This window comes from Leptodactylus fuscus, chromosome 5 (assembly GCF_031893055.1).
Source record: "Leptodactylus fuscus isolate aLepFus1 chromosome 5, aLepFus1.hap2, whole genome shotgun sequence".
Taxonomy (NCBI): Eukaryota; Metazoa; Chordata; class Amphibia; order Anura; family Leptodactylidae; genus Leptodactylus; species Leptodactylus fuscus.
The window spans coordinates 62,997,865-63,013,085 of record NC_134269.1 but is presented as its reverse complement, the minus strand read 5'-3'; the positions used below and the strand labels follow the sequence as shown (position 1 = coordinate 63,013,085).

At 41.4% G+C, this 15,221-nt stretch overlaps 1 protein-coding gene across 2 annotated transcripts in view; it reads left to right on the top strand.

Moving 5' to 3' along the window:
• Positions 1-2,773: 2,773 nt before the first annotated feature.
• Positions 2,774-15,221, top strand: part of DET1 (DET1 partner of COP1 E3 ubiquitin ligase) — a 35,984-nt gene continuing 23,536 nt past the window's right edge. Inside the window, exons 1-3 of one of the 2 annotated variants that reach the window (XM_075273278.1) lie at positions 2,774-2,853; positions 7,042-8,147; positions 15,015-15,205. In XM_075273278.1, the coding sequence (XP_075129379.1) occupies positions 7,050-8,147; positions 15,015-15,205 (1,289 nt within the window). In that variant the 5' untranslated portion in view covers positions 2,774-2,853; positions 7,042-7,049. Of the gene's footprint in view, positions 2,854-7,031; positions 8,148-15,014; positions 15,206-15,221 lie in introns of those variants that run through there. The other variant, XM_075273279.1, reaches the window with a different exon arrangement.

The window sequence follows — 15,221 nt, the reverse complement described above, 5'->3', positions numbered from 1 at the left end:
TTCTGCAGCAAAAAATTGCTGATGTTTATGCATATAAAAAAAGGCAACAAAGACAGAAATGACTGTAGGGTTTATTACAGTGATTTCACATAAGTTTGTTTTTTGTTTGGCATTTTTGATGGTGTCTTTTAGGCTGAAGCCACACATAATGAAAAAGCTGCAATTTGGAAAATAATTCCATCCACACATTACAGAAATGTATTTTTGTGTCAAAGCCAGGAGTGGATTGAGAAGAAGGGAAAAGTATAAGACCTTCCTATAGATTTCCCATTCTGTTTCAAGCCAGTCTTGACTTTGGCTCAGAAAACCGCATAAAATCTGCAGCGAAAAAGGCACCTTTTCCGCACTGTGGGGGGTAACAGATTTATTTGGGCATTCTGACACTGTCTTTATAGAGGTTCTTTCTGCTTGTTATTCCTCATGGGCACTCTCCTGGCATGGCTCTTCTGTCTGTACTCTCTGGCTGGCACATTTGTTATGGAGGTTTTCTGGCTGCCTTATGAGGTATGGTCTTATAGAGACCTTTCACGTCCTCGTGCACATGCAGTGTATAACACTTTCTCGGTCTTAACTAGAGATGAGCGAACACTAAAATGTTCGAGGTTCGAAATTCGATTCGAACAGCCGCTCACTGTTCGAGTGTTCGAACGGGTTTCGAACCCCATTATAGTCTATGGGGAACATATACTCGTTAAGGGGGAAACCCAAATCTGTGTCTGGAGGGTCACCAAGTCCACTATGACACCCCAGGAAATGATACCAACACCCTGGAATGACACTGGGACAGCAGGGGAAGCATGTCTGGGGGCATAAAAGTCACTTTATTTCATGGAAATCCCTGTCAGCTTGCGATTTTCGCAAGCTAACTTTTCCCCATAGAAATGCATTGGCCAGCGCTGATTGGCCAGAGTACGGAATTCGACCAATCAGCGCTGGCTCTGCTGGAGGAGGCGGAGTCTAAGATCGCTCCACACCAGTCTCCATTCAGGTCCGACCTTAGACTCCACCTCCTCCGGCAGAGCCAGCGCTGATTGGCCGAAGGCTGGCCAATGCATTCCTATGCGAATGCAGAGACTTAGCAGTGCTGAGCCAGTTCTGCTCAACTACACATCTGATGCACACTCGGCTATGCTACATCAGATGTAGCAGAGCCGAGTGTGCATCAGATGTGTAGTTGAGCAGAACTGGCTCAGCACTGCTAAGTCTCTGCATTCGCATAGGAATGCAATGGCCAGCCTTCGGCCAATCAGCGCTGGCTCTGCCGGAGGAGGCGGAGTCTAAGGTCGGACCTGAATGGAGACTGGTGTGGAGCGATCTTAGACTCCGCCTCCTCCAGCAGAGCCAGCGCTGATTGGTCGAGTTCCGTACTCTGGCCAATCAGCGCTGTCCAATGCATTCCTATTGGAAAAAGTTTATCTCACAAAAATCACAATTACACACCCGATAGAGCCCCAAAAAGTTATTTTTAATAACATTCCTACCTAAATAAAGGTTATCCCTAGCTATCCCTGCCTGTACAGCTATCCCTGTCTCTTAGTCACAAAGTTCACATTCTCATATGACCCGGATTTGAAATCCACTATTCGTCTAAAATGGAGGTCACCTGATTTCGGCAGCCAATGACTTTTTACGATTTTTTTCTATGCCTCCGGTGTCGTAGTTCCTGTCCCACCTCCCCTGCACTGTTATTGGTGCAAAAAAAAGCGCCAGGGAAGGTGGGAGGGGAATCGAATTTTTTTGGAGTTTGCCACGTGATGTTCGATTCGAATCGAACACATCGAACACCCTGATATCCGATCGAACATGTGTTCGATAGAACACTGTTCGCTCATCTCTAGTCTTAACCCCTGCTGGATGAGTACTATGAGGAGTAGGGGAGGCGTTCCTCACCACTGAGTGAGATCACTTGTCCTATCTCATAGGTCCGTGGTTATAGCAATGCAGTGTAAACAATGGGAGAAATTGCAGGAGAAGGAAGCAGAATTTCTAAAGCAATATATTTAGGAAACATCTTCAATTTACATAAGGTACCAGTATAGATCGGATCCTTAAGATGGGACAACCCCTTTAATTGACATTATTTTCTTTATCCCCTCAGTGTCACCCTACAGGGACTCTTCTGCCCTCTGTTACTTCTCTTCTTTTCACTTTCCTATAGGAATATTTATCACTTCTATTATTCTTCTCTCTTTTCCTCCTTATTTCTTTTCTTCTCCTGTTTTTCCTCGTTCCCTTTTTATCTATAGGTTATTTTTGTTCATTCATATGTTCATTTATATGTACTGTTAATTATATATATGCACTTCTGTTTCTCTTGCTTTCTTGTGCTTACATTCTATAGATGGTTATGTTACTCTTTTATCTTCTATCTCTAGTTTCTGCCTATTTTGCCTCCCTCTTTTACTCCTTCCTCCTCCTTTTTCTTTACTCAGCGCTATTTCTTATTCCCTAGTCTTTATCTGGCACTTCCTGCAGTAAATAACGCTAAAGAATGGCGCCAAAGGATGTAGGGAGCTCAAAAAACCTAGTATAAGCGACTGGAGCAGGGGCTAAACTGCATTCGCTCATACTAGGTTTTTTCCCCAATATGGCCGCCGTATTATGCGTTCCACGGGTGCGTTCCACCATTGGAACGCACCCGTGAAACGCACGGCGACTTCTGGTCGCATCACTTCCGGTTTTGCCACTACAGGGAACTAGGAACGTTTCTCCTGGTTCCCTGTTCCCTGGAGACATAGTTTTTTTGAGCTCTCTACATCCTTTGGCGCCATTCTTTAGCGTTATTTATACAAATAACGCTGTATACTTTCCCAGCCCACCAGCACCATGTGTCCCCTTGCTCTGCATGTGTAGGTGAGTCTGCATTGGGTTTGTGCCAGATCTTTTCTCCCCTTCTCTCCTGTTCTACCTCTCCTTGTCTCTGTCCTATTGTAGGCACTTGTTTATGTTTCAGATAGTTTCCTGTTAGTTCTGTCCTGCTTTTTAGCCTATCTGTGCCTGATTGTGTCTTTAGTCTTAGGGTATGTTCACATGGCAGAAACCTTTTTGGCTGTGAATTTTCTGAGGCTAGCCGGGACAGGCTGTCGTTCGATACAGTGCACTGCACCCTGTTGCGGCATCCCGCTCCTGAGTAGGTCCAAATGAATGGGTCTGATTGGGACTGAGTCACGTGCCGCAGCTGTCTCAGCCGTGGAGTCCGTGGGAATATAGGGCATGTCACTACTATTTCCCGCTAGCTAAAAAAAATTGCTATCGGGGGAAAAAAGTGGTGAGCGGCTCCCACTGAAAGGAATTCGGAGCCTTTTTTGAGGGGGATTCTGTGTCAAAATCCGCATGCAAAAAACCTGTGTGAACTAGCCCTTATATCTTCTATAATTTTTTTTTGTTCTCTTTTAGTTACATGATCTCTGATCACTTGTACTTCTTATTTCGTTATCATTCTATGTTTATTTTTTTTCCACTCTTTCCTTATACCTTGCTTGTTCTTCTTGGTTGCTTCCATTTGGTGCATATTAGTATGGTTTGTTTATTTCCTTATTAGCAATGGTTTCCTTTCTTTTTTTTATTTTTTCAATTTTTCACACCTTTATTGCCATGTTGTACGGATGTTACAGCTCCATTTGATACGATTATTGGTTGGTAATTCTGTTCTCGTTATATTGTAGATCTAGCGTGATGAAGGTCTTTCAGACCGAAATGTCCTAACTCTACTACTGATCTGCTCCATGTGTATATTAGGGAGCGTTCACACTACCGTCGGTGTCCGACAGGTAGTGTCCGCTCAAAATCTGTCACGGACATTAGGAGCGGACACTAGCTGTGTCCGTGACACCTGTCATTCATTTCAATGGGCATCGGGTGCGTTCTTTTGCACTCCGTGCCCATCCTTCCCTGTCCACAAGTGAAGATGTCCGACTTCTCAAGCGGACAGAAGAACCCAGGGTTTTTCTGTCCGCTTGAGAAGTCGGACATCTTCACTTGCGGACAGGGAAGGACGGGCACGGAGTGCAAAAGAACGCACCCGATGCCCATTGAAATGAATGACAGGTGTCACGGACACAGCTAGTGTCCGCTCCTAATGTCCGTGACAGATTTTGAGCGGACACTACCTGTCGGACACCGACGGTAGTGTGAACGCCCCCTTATAATCCTTCTATGCATGGTGTATCAATTTGTGTTGAAATTACAACACTAAAGTTTTAGCTATTTCTCACTTTCTATGTGTGCGGCAGGATTATTACCTTCTGCTATAGGTTGAGAACCCTTCTTCCCTGCACCACTACTCCATTACATGTTTTATGAGACTGGTACCATTGTTTACATTCAACCCAGTATAATGGCCCCTACACACAGTATAATGTCCCATGATGGCACATAATAATTTGGGCAGTTATGCCCTTTTCCATCCCATGGTTGAACATAATGGACATCTGTCTTTTTTTTTTAACCATACTAAATGTGTTAGGGTGCATTCACACTGAGTAAACGCTAGCTTATTTTGTAGAGTAAAATTACACTTGTAAATTTTGCTATCCCATTGACTTCAATGATATTTTTTTACAAGTGTAAAAATACGCCTGTAAAAAATACGCCTGTAAAAATACGCCTGTAAAATGTCATTGAAGTCAATGGGATAGCAAAATTTACAAGTGTAATTTTACTTTACAAAATAAGCTAGCGTTTACTCAGTGTGAATGCACCCTTACATATAAAGGGTTGACTGAGCTGATTCTTGATACAAATTTTCCAAAATATGCACAACATTTTTGGGTTTTGCCACACACAAACTACTATTATACGGTTTAGATCCCCGAGTATAATAAGCAGAGGCCCAGGGGAGGTGAGCCAATATAACAAACAGTTTTACTCGCCTTCCCTGGGCTTCTTCCTGGCTCCTGAATGATGTCAGGGATCACTGAGACCTGTGATTGGGCCTCAATGGTCCCTAACGTCATTCAGAAGAGACCCAAAGAGAATGCACTGGAGAACATGGGAGGTGAGTAACACTGTTTTTTATGTTTACTCACCTCACCTGGGTCTTCCCTCATTACAATTTGAAGTCTTAAGATAACTGTGGATTTGTCCATAATGGCATATGGACCATACAAACATTAGTTTCCCCCATGGTACCTCTCTTGTGTTACCCCAAGTAGGGAACTGATTGATACTTACCTCTGCTTTGATAGCAATGTAGTATAGGGTTTCCCATTAGACCAGATTCACACGGCGGACGATCAGGGCTGTGGACTCTGTAACTCAAATCCTCTATTTTTCCATAGCTCAAGTCCAACTTCATAAATGGCTGACAGCCATGGTCAGTCAGACACAGTCAATGTCATCTAATTCATTTAAAATCCAGTGACTATATCCCATGAAAGTAAATAAGCAATAGCCTATACATCTAATTATGTACGATTAGTAATTGTATTATATGATTACAAATTTATACATTTTACTTTGAGGCCATAGTCATAATGCTAATGAGCCGCTGGACAAAGTTGCCACTTCATTTTTACTGCAAAGTGATGCCATAAAACAAAGTGCAATTTTTTTTTTTTTTTAATGGACCCTCCAAAAAGTTAATAATAGCTAATCAAAACATATGTACCTCAAAACGGTGCCCAATGAAATTAAAACTCAACATGCCAAGAATAAGCCCTCATATAGCTATGTTGACAGAAAAATAAAAAGTATTAATTTTGGAAGGTGGGGAAGAAAATATGAAAAAAGATGCTGAGCATTAATATGTAAACTACCCTGCCCCCCTTAGTTTGTAGGGCTGTCCATTGGGTTCTTACAGGCCAATATATTTTTTTTTTTTTTCTTTTTTTAAATGTAGATTGTGAGCCCCATATAGGGCTCACAATGTACATTTTTTCCCTATCAGTATGTCTTTTTTGGAATATGGGATGGAAATCCATGCAAACACGGGGAGAACATACAAACTCCTTGCAGATGGTTTTTTGTCCATGGCGGGATTTGAACACCAGGACTCCAACACTGCAAGGCTGCAGTGCTAACCACTGAGCCACCGTGTGGCCCCGGGTTTACAGGCCAATATTTTATCCTTATTTTTATTTTAGAGCAGATCATTCATCTAACTATGATGCAAATTTTTGTTTCTCCTGTTAGCCAAAATAGCAGAAAAGCTATTGTGCCAATTGATTCAGAGACCATCAGAAAGTACGGTGTAGTTGTAGCTGAGACGACCAGATGTATGATGAGAGGATTTCCCCACCCCTGCTAGTAGTGACTGACAGGCTCTTTGTATAAAGCTACATTCACATTTACACTGGGCTGTTTGTTGTTCTGGTCCGTCAGAGTACCAGAACACCGGCCAGACAGACCACTAAAATAGCGGATAATTACATAGCCTTTATTTTTACACTGAGCCGTTTTTTTTTATTTTTTTATGTAGGTTGTGAGCCCCATATAGGGCTCATAATATACATTTTTCCCTATCAGTATGTGTTTGGAGTATGGGAGAAAATCCACGCAGACACGGGGAGAACATACAAACTCCTTGCAGATGTTGTCTTTGGCAGGATTCAAAGCCAGCACTGGAAGACTAACCACTGAGCCACCGTGTTGTTCCCTGATCTTTACACTGAAAGCGGTGGACGAATAAGCCATTCATCCACAGGATAGGTATACAGTACCAGATTGGCGGGTGTCTGACATACAAACCATGAACCGATTAGCTGATGCTGCTTGTGGAAGCCATTTACTAACTATACGGCTGGGAGCAGCTGTGCCCCTTTTCAAGTGAATGGGAGTGGAACTGTATGGACTAGAAGCTCCATACTAAACGCAGAACTCCTTAGACTGTAGCAGTGGTGCCTGGAACTCACTTAACTAGAAGCAGGGCCGTTTCCAGTCTTATCCTTTGTATATGGCTTTGTTGGATGCATTGCCTGATTGTTTTGGGTGCTGGACCCTGACTAATCTGATGTCCTGTGGATAGAATGGCTATGAGATGTCTTGTGACATAGTTCCTATATTGTTCAGGGTTTGTTGATTTCTACTATTTTCTTTTTATAGATGACCTTATGTTTAAGATGGATCATGACGCCCCTACGATACGTCCTAGGAGAATCCAGAACCAAAATGTAATTCATCGCCTCGAACGTCGGAAAATCAGTTCTGGGAAGCCTGGTTCTCACTGGCACCAAGTTCGCATTTTTCATCAGAATGTCTTTCCTAACTACACAGTGGTCAATGTGGAAAAACCACCCTGCTTTCTGCGCAAGTTCTCCCCCGACGGTAGATACTTTATCGCCTTTTCCTCGGATCAGACCTCCTTAGAGATTTACGAGTATCAGGGCTGCCAAGCTGCTGAAGATCTTTTGAATGGATACGAAGGAGAAATCTTATCAAACTCTAATGATCAGAGGTCTGTGAACATTCGCGGACGGTTATTTGAGCGCTTTTTTGTTCTCCTCCATATCACTAATGTGGCTTCAAATGGGGAGCACTTGAACAGAGAATGCAGCTTATTTACAGATGACTGTCGTTATGTCATTGTGGGATCAGCGGCCTATCTTCCCGAGGAGCCATATCCACCTTTTTATGAAATCTATCGTAACAGTGAGTCTGTGACTCCCAACCCTAGGTCTCCACTAGAGGACTATTCCCTTCATATAATAGACCTCCACACCGGCAGGCTCTGTGACACAAGGACCTTTAAATGTGATAAAATCATCCTTTCACACAACCAAGGCCTGTACTTGTATAAAAACATTTTGGCTATTCTTTCTGTTCAGCAACAAACGATTCATGTTTTTCAGGTGACCGCAGAGGGCACCTTCATTGATGTACGGACGATAGGACGATTCTGTTATGAGGATGACCTTCTCATTTTGTCAGCTGTTTACCCTGAAGTTCAACGTGAAACTCAGACTGGAATGGCGAATTTATACAAAGAACCATTTATTAATTCATTGAAGCACAGACTGTTGGTATATTTATGGCGGAGAGCAGAGCGCGATGGAAGCGCTATGGCCAAAAGGCGGTTTTTTCAGTACTTTGACCAGCTCAGACAACTCAGAATGTGGAAAATGCAACTACTGGATGAAAGCCATCTCTTTATCAAGTATACTAGTGAAGACGTGGTTACACTAAGAGTCAACGACCCATCACAGGTACAGGTATAAAGAACTTCCTAAATTCCTTTTGTGGGGGAGGTAACAGGTTATTTAAAGAGAACATGTCATCAGGTTTTACCACTATAAACTATTCTTACAACACTTAAAGGATAAACTGAAAAACCACGGGTGAATGTAAAGTACAAAATAATTTGAAGAGTTTTACTCGCCTACCCTCCATCCTCATCCTTTGTTCCCTCCAGTGATGGGTCTGACCAGAATCACTGAGTACCCTGTAACCGTCTGGTTTGAAGTGCTGTGACCACTGAGGCCAGTGATCGGATGCAATAGTCATGGGAGCCACCCCATCATAGTTACTGAGTCTAGCCCAACACCAAGGGTAATGGGGGGTGCCTGAATAAAAGGACCAGACCAGTGGTAGGAAAGAATACATTTTTTTTTTTTTTTTTTTTTTTTTTTTTTTTTTTTTTAATTTTACACCTTCGGCGATGACCAGTGGGCTTTCAGTTTATCCTGGAAAACCCTTTTATAGGGGCTCTATCACTGGGAAAAGTCATTTTTAACTAATCACATCCTTGCATAGGCTGTAGAAATGCTATTCCACACCTACCTTTAGTATGTAAATTGCCTCAGTTGTTCCTGAATAAGTCCGTTTTTATACATATGCTAATGAGCTTCCAGCCAGCACAGGAAGTTGAATATGAATAAAAACGGACTTATTCAGAAACCACTGAGACATATTAAAGGTAAGTGTGGAATAGTCTTTCTAAAGGCTATGCAAGGATGTGATTAGTTAAAAATGACTTTTCCTAGTGATAGAGCCCCTTTAATAGGAAGACCAAAGGATGACTTTCTGCCCACGCTCTCCTGATCTTTGGTAGACCCAGTGGTCAGGCCACCAGCGATGTGACTCTTCTTCCCAATCCTGTGAATCCTATTAATATTATAAATGTGAAAGTTTGTGAATGTGTGTTTGGATGTTCGGATGTTTGTTCCTCAATCATGCAAAACCGCTCCACCGATTTGGCTGAAATTTTCCATAAACATAGTCACTACACTCGATTGCGCAATAGGCTGCTTTTCGTCACAATAGCGCACATACGTTTGTGCCAGGACCCCCACAAAACCCAAACTCACATCACCATCTCTGCAATCTCACACACTTTGGACCATAGCAAGCCACAAAATTCATATTGCCCTCTACAGCCTAGCCCCTAACCCCACACAATCACATATACATATACTTTACCACTTTGACCCTCACCTTAATGATACTCCAGGAGGCTCTCTTTAACGCTCCGGAGCAGCCATGTTTGCTGACCCCCACTGCTCTGACAATCCGCGACACCGCCCACCCATGTCAATACCCCTAGGCGGTCTAATAAATGCAAAAACCAAAACAAAAAAAGGGAAAAAAAAAAAAATATATATATATATATATATATATATATATATATAATAAAAAGTATTACAAATTCAAATCCCCCCCCCCCCTTCCCTAGAACACATATAAAAGTAGTTAAATACTGTGAAACACATACATGTTAGGTATCCCTGTGTCCGAAATAGCCCGCTCTACAAAGCTATACAAATATTTTGCCTGGACGCTTAACGCCGTAGCCGCAAACATACTGAAAAGTCCAAAACCCCTGTTTTTTCACTATTTTCATTATCATACAAATATCAATAAAAAGTGATCAAACCAAAAGCATTTCCCGAAAATGCAACAACTACAAACTACACCCGGACACGCAAAAAAAGACATTCCCCCGACACAGACAAATCAAAAAGTGACTGCTGTCAGAATATGGCAACTTTTACAAACAAAACAATGTCAACACACTACTGGCAGAAAATACCAAATCATACAATGTCGTATATCGCAGTATATTAACTTCAAATACCTCTGTCCCAAAGACACTATGTACAGTTTCTCACAACACCGTATAGCAGCTCAAATACAAATTACGTTCAACACAAAAAGTCTCACGTATTCTCTGACATACAGCAACAACAAGATACAAAGTTACATTTCATATCCCATCCCTTATACACAGTACGAAAACCTTACCCGCGCCTGTATTTACCCACTTCTACAATCACCGCAGACGAAGTCGCGGGTACCAGCTAGTAGGGAATAAATGTCACTAATGGCACAACTCCTTTAAGGTTTCATTTATGGTTCTGCTTTGGTTGATGTTGTATGTGACATTCTTTCCTGCCTTTTCAGAGTCCAGTGAATTTTTAGTCAATGTTATAGCCATACTAAACTGTTCCAACAGAAATGGATAACTGTACATAGAAATTACAGAAAGCTCATAGTAGTGTACAACTAGGTCAAAATATGGATGTGCAAGGAGAAGTGCATGAGGCTTAAGAATGCAGTTTTCGGATACTTTAATAATCTTCTTATCTATGTTGAGCTACCTAGTTTATAATTCCAGTAAGGCTGATGCGTTTGAATCCATAAAACATAGGGACTATTATATCTACTGGTCCATGAAGCATGAGATGTAATGCTCACCGCTCTAATAGGAGTGTATGTTTTATGGATCAATTAGACTGCTAGGGGCCTCCTTCACCAACTCCATAGAAATGTGAGAATGAGAGACTTGTGGCCTACTCCATTTCACAGGGTAATATTTGCTTGAGGTTTTTTTTTTCCTCCAGATCTGAATCATTAAAGGGGCTCCATCAGCAAAATTATGCTAATAGAGCCCCACATGTGTGAATAGCCTTTAAAAAGGCTATTCAGGCACCGTAAATGTAATTTTAATCCCCTGTCCCGTTTTAAAATAAAAGCATAAAAACATATATGCAAATCTTACCGAACGTGCATCGGTGGCGGTGATGCACGATGCCGTGTCATCTTTGGGCACGCCTACCTCTTCTTTCTTCTTGGAGCGACTGCCTCTGGTCCCGTCTCTTCTGCCAGCTTCCTATTGGTCTTCTTCTGGCTTGAGGTCTTCAAATCCCACGCCTGCGTAGTAGCACTTCCCTCCGGAGCGCTACTGCGCAGGCTCACTCGCCATTTTACTTAATGGCAGTTCGCAAGCGTGCAGTACGCTCGTGGAATTCTACGGGACTGGCAAGTGAGCCTGCGCAGTAGTGCTCCGGAGGGAAGCGCTACTACATAGGCGCGGGATAAGAAGACAGAAGGACACGGAACCAGTGGGCGTCACTACAAGAAGACAGAAGAGGTAGGCGTGCCCGAAGATGGCGCGGCATCGTGCATCACTGCCCCCAGTACACGTTCGATAAGATATGCACATATGTTTTTAAGCTTTCATTTTAAAACGGGACGGGGGATTAAAATTACATTTACGGTGCCTGAATAGCCTTTTTAAAGGCTATTCATGCATATGTGGGGCTCTATTGGCATAATTTTGCTGATAGACCCCTTTAAGAACCGTTTTTTGTTTTGTTTTTTTGAACATTTTATTGTTTTGATTGTTTTTTCTTTTTTCATATATACAACATAAAAGTGCCTATAAGTACTTAATGTAAGATGGTGGGACCAGTTAACTATCAAATACGTATAGGATTGAGAGAGAAGAATCGGGCATGTCCAATTCTTTGTCTCCTTGCCACTAGTGTTGTATTTGGGAGGAATAGTTGTCGGCCCAAAGAACATTTGGCCGACAGCTATATAAAGTGTACGGTCACCTTAGAGTAAGAATACACCTTTTAAGAGTATGTTCACACAGTGATTTTTTTTTTTGCAGGTTTTGATTGAAGCAGGACACTGAAAATATAGCGTCCTGATTAATCTTGCCACGGTTTCCATGACTTCTAGCTTTAGGATCTAAGTTGAGACGCTCATTGATCTGGGGCTAATTGGCATTGCAGAGCCAAGGACCGGAAGTCAGTCTTAAATTCTCCTTTTTCTGTTGTGTGAAGAGACAAAAATATAAAGTTTATGTGGTTTAAAAGTGGTTATATAACCTAGCCTAATAATTCATGAAGACATTCCTTACCTATATTCTGACAAAAAAAAAAAAGTCAAACCCATTCCTTTAAGATAATCCTTTAATAGTCCCACAGTGGGGAAATCTCAGTGTGTTACAGCAGCATAATAATACAGATACAGGATAATACACAGTAATATATTACGGAAGCAGACACCGTCCCTGATATCTGATCATTCGCCTATGTAGTTGGATATTTTGAGAAACCCATCCTGTCAAAATCCTAAAACGTAGTGTAAATGAATATGAATATCAAACTAATAACCAAACTCTTGAACAATTCATGACTTAGGCTGGACGCACCCCTGTGCCCGGTCTCTGTTCAGGGATTCCATCCCCTAAACCTGGCGGCCCCCTATTATAGTCTATGGGCTTCTTGGGTAACCACTCCCAAGCGGACCCGAAGAATGGACACCCAAGTGCAGGTGTGAACCTAACGTAAGTGTAAAGTAATGGAAATATTAAAATGCTGTGGTTTTTTTATATTTATAAAGTTTCTGCTTTGTTCACACTAGTATTGGGGCTTTGAACCTGTGATGTCAAACCTCTTTGGTTGCTGTCAGGTTTCTGTACCTGTGTTTTTTGAGGTTGCAGTACATGCTGTTTTTACAAGCAAAACTCTATAATGTGGCAAAAAGAAAAGCACAAGGCAATGCGTAACGGAATATAACAAAGTTGTATTGTATTACGAGTTAACAGTGTGTTAAGGTCAGGACCATTTTATAAAAAAAAAAAGTTAAATGTTCTAATATATTCATGGAACAGTTTGTTTCCCTTTTATATTAAATTACACATTTTATTATAGAAAAAAAAAATTCTTGTTTGAAAAGTTGTCACTTTTGTGGGGGGTTTTTCGGCATAATTGTTTGTACCGTTCAGGCGGCTTTGAATGGTAAAGCGAGCTGTAAACCAGCTATTGGACTTTGTAAACCACTTTGGTTGCGTTAAAGCTGTTAATTTTTGCTTTGTGCCCTCCCTGCCATTTTGTCCCTCAATCATACCAGGCGAAGTACGCATTAAAGCTCTTAGCAACTTCTAACATTTTAGGGAAAAATGAAACAAACTATTTGTTACACAAGTTTATATCTTGTTTTTCAGGTCTCCAATTTTCCAACAGAGTTAAGAAATAAGATTATGAATTGTAAAGAAACCAAAGAACACAGCGCCTCACTTAATTTAATTGATTAGATCCAATCCGAATATATGAAGTGGTATGAAATAGACAGTTGCTGTAGTTTATAGACATGAAGTATTGCAAGAGGAGGTTTTTCTTGTAGAAAAGTGGACAAATTAGGCCCCGACTGTGGGCTCTTTGAAGACAGATGTTCCCTTTGATCGTATGTGTAGGTGGAACATCAAACAAGCCACCAGCTCGGCTCTACTCTGACTCATGATGGTCACGTTGGATTGCAGTTTTATAGCACAAAAAGTCAATCAATAGGAATGGAAGTATGGTAGTTATAGGTACCTCACAGTGCCAGACATGCGCGCGACTACCTTTCAGGGGTACCATCAGCTATGTATTAGGGTTAGTTCACACGTAAATAACGTGTGGCTTATTATGGCACTGGAAAAAAAGCTTCCTAATTAGGAAGCTTTTTTTGGACCTTGCCAAGCTTTTTTTGGAGCTTTTTTTTTTTTTTTTAAAAAAAAAAAAAAAGCCAGGCTGTTTTCCCCTCCTGTAAAGTGATTGGGCTGAAAAAAACATGTCGTGGTTTTTTGCAAAAATAAGCGTCGCTTATTTTTGAAAAAAAAAAGTGCAGTTTTCGCCTCCCATTCACTTCTATTGCTTTCTTCAGGTGGAAAACGCCTGAAGAAAGGTCATGTCACTACTTTTTCTCTGCTAGCAGAAAAAAAAAAGCTAGTAGTCTGCATAGACTAACATTGTATGGAGGAGGATTATGACGTGGATTCCGCTGTCAAAATCCTCCTCCATGTCCCCGTGTGAACTAGCCCTTACATGAAAGGCTATGTTCACATCTTCATGGAGATTTCTGATTTTCTGATCCAAAGCGGCAAAAGACACAAAAGATCCCAGTGTACCCCATTAACCTTAATGGGAATCCAAAAGTTTTGCGTGCTGTACTTTTTTTGGTCTGCAGTTTATAGCAAACCCTGCAATGGAGGCTTCTGTTGGAACCTGTAATGTAAATGAGAACATACGCTAAGCCAAATTATTATATTCACAGATTCTCCAAGATTATTAGTCTCCAAAACTCAACTTTTTTTGCCCTATATTTTGATCTTATTTATCTAAATAAAAGTGAAGTTTTAAAGTATCAGTGTTTCCAATTGTTAAGCAAAATTATTAGTTAAATATTAATGGTGTTCAAGCTAATTCAATAGGCCATACATCTCAAGTAGCATTCGTCCTGAACTATTTCTCTCAAATCCCCCCTCACACACCAAAACTCTTGTTGGGGAGAGGGGTATAAACACTTTGGCACCAGTTTATCTCTTGTGACATCAAAGGCCTGGAGATGTTGAAATCCAACTTTACCTGATCTATCTTTCCCCTGTGAGGACAGTCTGGACCCCCATGTGCATTTGATGGTTGAGAAGTTCCACTGAAATGGACATGTTTGACCAACATCATCTGATGTGTATAGGGACCTTAAGGTGTACTTCCTCCCAATTTCTCCCATCTTCCCATACTACACATTCACATTCTGCATCTGTTGTTGGGTGATGTTGGGGTTCCCAATACATATGAGATAGTTGGGTGGTCCCAAAAAACATTACACAAATGTGTGTGCAATTTTAGAGTTGTGTTGCCAAATGGGTTGATCTGTTTTTAAGAACCAAGTTTAGTACCAGAAAGAGGGAAAAAGGTGTGAATGTAAATGTCACATACACTCAACACATATACTCAGTACATCAATGGCTGTAATTGGTTATTTCTGAATGTTTTATACTGGTCTTTCTTTTTGTCATTACTCAGCCTTCCTTCTTTGTGGTATATAATATGGTTACCACAGAAGTCATCGCAGTCTTCGAGAACACATCCAATGAGCTGCTGGAACTTTTTGAGAATTTCTGTGACCTTTTCAGGAACGCTACCCTTCATAGTGAAGCTGTGCAGTTCCCTTGCTCTGCCTCCAGTAACAACTTTGCTAGACAGATCCAGCGCAGGTAAGAAGTGTGTTTG